General features: G+C 33.4%; 1 protein-coding gene across 1 annotated transcript; it reads left to right on the plus strand.

The window, feature by feature from the left end:
• Positions 1-1243: 1243 nt before the first annotated feature.
• Positions 1244-4040, plus strand: cfap161 (cilia and flagella associated protein 161). Its single transcript, XM_016544838.1, has 7 exons — positions 1244-1411; positions 1824-1913; positions 2572-2810; positions 2894-2975; positions 3061-3219; positions 3310-3383; positions 3811-4040. The coding sequence occupies exons 1-7, from the start codon at positions 1340-1342 to the stop codon at positions 4013-4015; spliced, it is 921 nt and encodes a 306-aa protein (XP_016400324.1). The 5' UTR covers positions 1244-1339; the 3' UTR covers positions 4016-4040.
• The last annotated feature ends 25 nt before the right edge of the window (positions 4041-4065 follow it).

Genomic DNA, 4065 nt, shown 5'->3' on the forward strand with positions numbered 1-4065 from the left:
TCATTTTTTTGTGATTTACTGTTTTCTACATACAATCATCCTTCAGATGATGATGTAGAACATTCTGTGAAAATATAACCTTTATATCTTTAATATTGGCTGATAAGGCCATGTCAAAGATTGAAATCATAGTGAAATTAATGGTTGAAATCAAACTTTGATGCTTGTTATCTCATAATTAAATTTGGAGACTTTAGCCTTGATTTCACAGACAGGGTCACATATCATCAATGCTTTTGCACACTCCTGCTTGCTGCTTTTCCCAATGCAGTTTTAATATTTCAGAGCACAGCTCTCATAAACGTGTATTATCTATTTATGATCTGTCAGTTCCGTTATTGACGTGAAAGCACTTTACTGCACTTACACACAGTCTCTCAATCTCAAATGAGGCTTCCTTCTAATGTAGTTTATCTAAAATCTCCACTGCCTTTTTGTCTCTGCATACATACAGTATTGTGAAAGTGATTTGGTTTCATATTTGATAATGCTGCAAAATTCATTATAGAGATCGCACGCAAATTGATTCCAGTGAAACTTTGAAGAGTGAGCTAATTTAATTAGAAAAGCCAGTTTCATATAAAAGATATTAATATGAAGAATGATGAATTGTTAGATCATTTCGCATAATTGATTTTTTTTTGCTCATTTGTGTGTGTTTGACTGATGTGTTCATTTAATCAATGAATTTCTATAAATTCAGCCTATTATGTATACATTTCAATTTGTTTTTATTGGAAGATATTCACCTCAATGCCATATACCTTGTGAACAACAGTGAACATTGAGATTAAGCCAGTCAACTCTTAGAAACCTTAATAAATGACAATTAGCAAATTAATCTGAAGGTAAATTAGTTGATGTATTACTGCAGGACGCCAGTATTGTATTTTTAAATGGTGATTAAATGTTACATAAAAAAGGGAGGTATTACTAAAATATGTATTTAAAATAATTCATTTGTAATTAAAATTATTATTTAAATTTGCTGCATTTAAAATTTAATGACAACAAATTAAATTAAAGGGGGTAAATCAACTTAATATATAGCCTAATTAAATGTTAATTTTTAAATTAATTTAGAGTTTTAAGGCATTATTTTTTTCAGTTGCTTTAAAATTGAAGTTCGCGACTGTAAAAAAATCTAACTGGCGGCAAAAGGACGAACTTGTTACCTTGGAAACGTAACACACGCAAGCGCAGTAGCTCACATTTGTTGTTACGCATCCATGGTAACAGTTCTTGCCTGCAGGCTGCAGTAGGCGCATTTAGTTTCCTTTTGCGTTATAAATTACATTTTCCCAATTATTTGTCTGGCTGGCTTTACGGCGGCTGTGAAATGGCTCATGTCCGGACCTATAATCCGCGCGTCCGTGTGGGCAACTGGAAAGAAGACGTGACTTTAGAAGAGGTTTGTTGTTTTTTTTCAATTCAATTCAAATTCAATTCAATTCAAAGCGTTTATTGTCATATGCACAGTGAGGAAAACAAGTTTCCCTGAGCAATGAAATTCTTACTTTGCTGTCCACAATGAATGCCAAGACAGTGCAAAACTATACACACACATACATACACAATGTAAGAAACATAATTATTAAAACTATGCTGCAGTAGTAGGAATATAGACTATGAAAAAATAGAAATATAGACTATGTGTATCTATATATGCGAGTATAGAGTAGAAATATAGAATGTGAAAATAGAAATATAGACTATGTATATGGTATCTATATATGCAGTTTTGATGCATCTCATGTTTGTTGGTGTGAAGTCCAGACAGAGAACGCAAGAGAACAAGTGAGTAATGAGCAGTGTCTCTGCAGGAAACTCTCAAGAACTTCATCCTGCAGAAAGACAGAGGCGAACTCACTGTTCAGAAAGAAGGAGATCTGAGACAAAACATCCTGAAACCAGTAAGTATTTTTTTTCTGATAATTTTCAACAATGTTGCAAGATATCAGATAAAATATTAATATAATGTTCATTTGGACATATACAGTATATATATATATATATATTTAATATATTTATTTATTTAAACATATCTTAAAAATTTAATATTAAATATTAAAATATACTTTGCCTTCCATATATTTCAATCCAAGAAAAAACATTCACATTTTAAGAAAACCTATTTGTTGTTTATAGCACGTGAACATAAAACACAAACAAGTAGACAAGTAGTAAAATAGGGGGGAAAAGGAATAAAAATCAGCAAGGAACATTAAAAAAATTACAAAATATATTTTATTAAATCACTGTAAATATAGTTTTGAATTCTATTCTATTCACAGATGTATTTTCTTGACCCTGAAATAAATTTTGAAATATATTTTTGTATATGAATGTTGAAACTGAATATATACTGTAGCATTTAATTAATTATTTATTTATTTTTTGCCAGAAATATATATTTTTGGTCGTATGGGATTTGAAAATTGGTGGTGAAATTGGTTGATTAATTTTTTCCCCCCAATAATCTTTGTTTTATTTACAACTTGTGTAGTGCAGCGGTGCTCAAAAATGTTTTTGTGTCTGCTGCATGTGAGACTGATTCTGTTTTTTGTTTAGGTGAGTCTATCAGTGTCGCAGGATGGCTTTTTGCACTTTGGAGACACAGTCATGCTGGTGAACTCTGGAGGTGGAGAGCACGAGCAGCGTGGCTCCTGTGTCCTCAGCATCATTGCCGACAGCAGTAATATCACATCACAGTCTGACTCAAATTCAGTCCCCCACCTTCGCGGGCCCCTCCAAGTAGGCGGAGCCCACAGCATGACCCCTTGTGTTAGAAACGCCTTTATCATTACAAGGTATCGCACATGCACGTTCAAACTCACTCAATCGCACACACACAGTGGCTGATCTGTTTTATCATCTGTGGTCTGTGATTCAGTGTTGATAGGACCTCAGATGGAGAGGTGCTCAGATACGATCAAAGCTTTGCCCTGAGAACGACCGCAGGCTTTGCCGGAGAGGTAAACAAGCAAATGGCATGTACACAGTTTTATGTAATTACTGACTTCCCAAGTCTCAGCATGCAGTATGTTGGATTCCTCATAGCTATTCCTCGCCAGTGATCACAAAACATTTCTGAAGTGTGCTAAGAAGTCTCGACTACAGGAGTTGAGCCTAGTAGAGGAGTTTGATTTCCTGTGCTGGTGGAAGGTGGTTTACTTTGACCCCCAAGAAAGGCTTGAAAATGAAGGATACCCTGTTCAGGTTCACACTTTACACTAAATCTTTTTCAGATGTACTTGTTGTTATTACTTAGTAACTTAATCATGTGGAGTGGATGCTTTGTTTTGGCAGGTGAACAGCAAGGTTTTGATTTCCCACTGCAAGACCAATCAATGTCTGGCTGCTCTAGGCAATCACATCCTATGGTAATATATTTCATATTTTAAGAGTAAGTGATTCATTTAAAGTGAGCTGGGAACAGCTAAATATTACAAATACTCCAAAACCAGTTCATCAGTTCCTAATGAATAAAATACACTCCCATTCTACATTTTCTTGTTGAATATCATGTTTCACTCTTTGTTTCACATTGCTTTATATATAAATTATATATGTATGTGTATATATAAGTGGTATTTTTATTTTAAATATAATTTTAGAACTTTATTTTACATTTATTAATATATATTTATATATTTTTAATTTTATATATTATTTAAAAAAAAAAATTTTATATAGAAAAATACCTGCTTGAGCTAAAAAACAGGTCTGTGTAGTTTAATGTTAATTCTGTGTAGAATAATTGCTAGTGTTTATTCATTTATTTGGTTTGTTTGTGTTTTGTGTGTTTAGGACTCCTTTTGGTAAAGAGTATGAACTCTCTGCTCACACCTTCTTGGACTCTCATAAAGCTGAGCGGGACAATAACCATTGGCTGTTTTTCATGGCTCATCCTGCCAATCAAAATCAGAGCCTGATGCAACTGCAACAAGACTCAGACATAACAGATGAGCAGAGAGAAACCCAAGAGGACACGCAAGTAAAAGAGTGCAGTTAAAAAAACAGAGATAAAAGGAAATAAAAATTACACCAATAAATATTTTTTGC

The sequence above is a fragment of the Sinocyclocheilus rhinocerous genome, unplaced genomic scaffold (genome assembly GCF_001515625.1).
Source record: "Sinocyclocheilus rhinocerous isolate Xijiao unplaced genomic scaffold, SAMN03320098_v1.1 scaffold1782, whole genome shotgun sequence".
In the NCBI taxonomy this organism is placed as follows: domain Eukaryota; kingdom Metazoa; phylum Chordata; class Actinopteri; order Cypriniformes; family Cyprinidae; genus Sinocyclocheilus; species Sinocyclocheilus rhinocerous.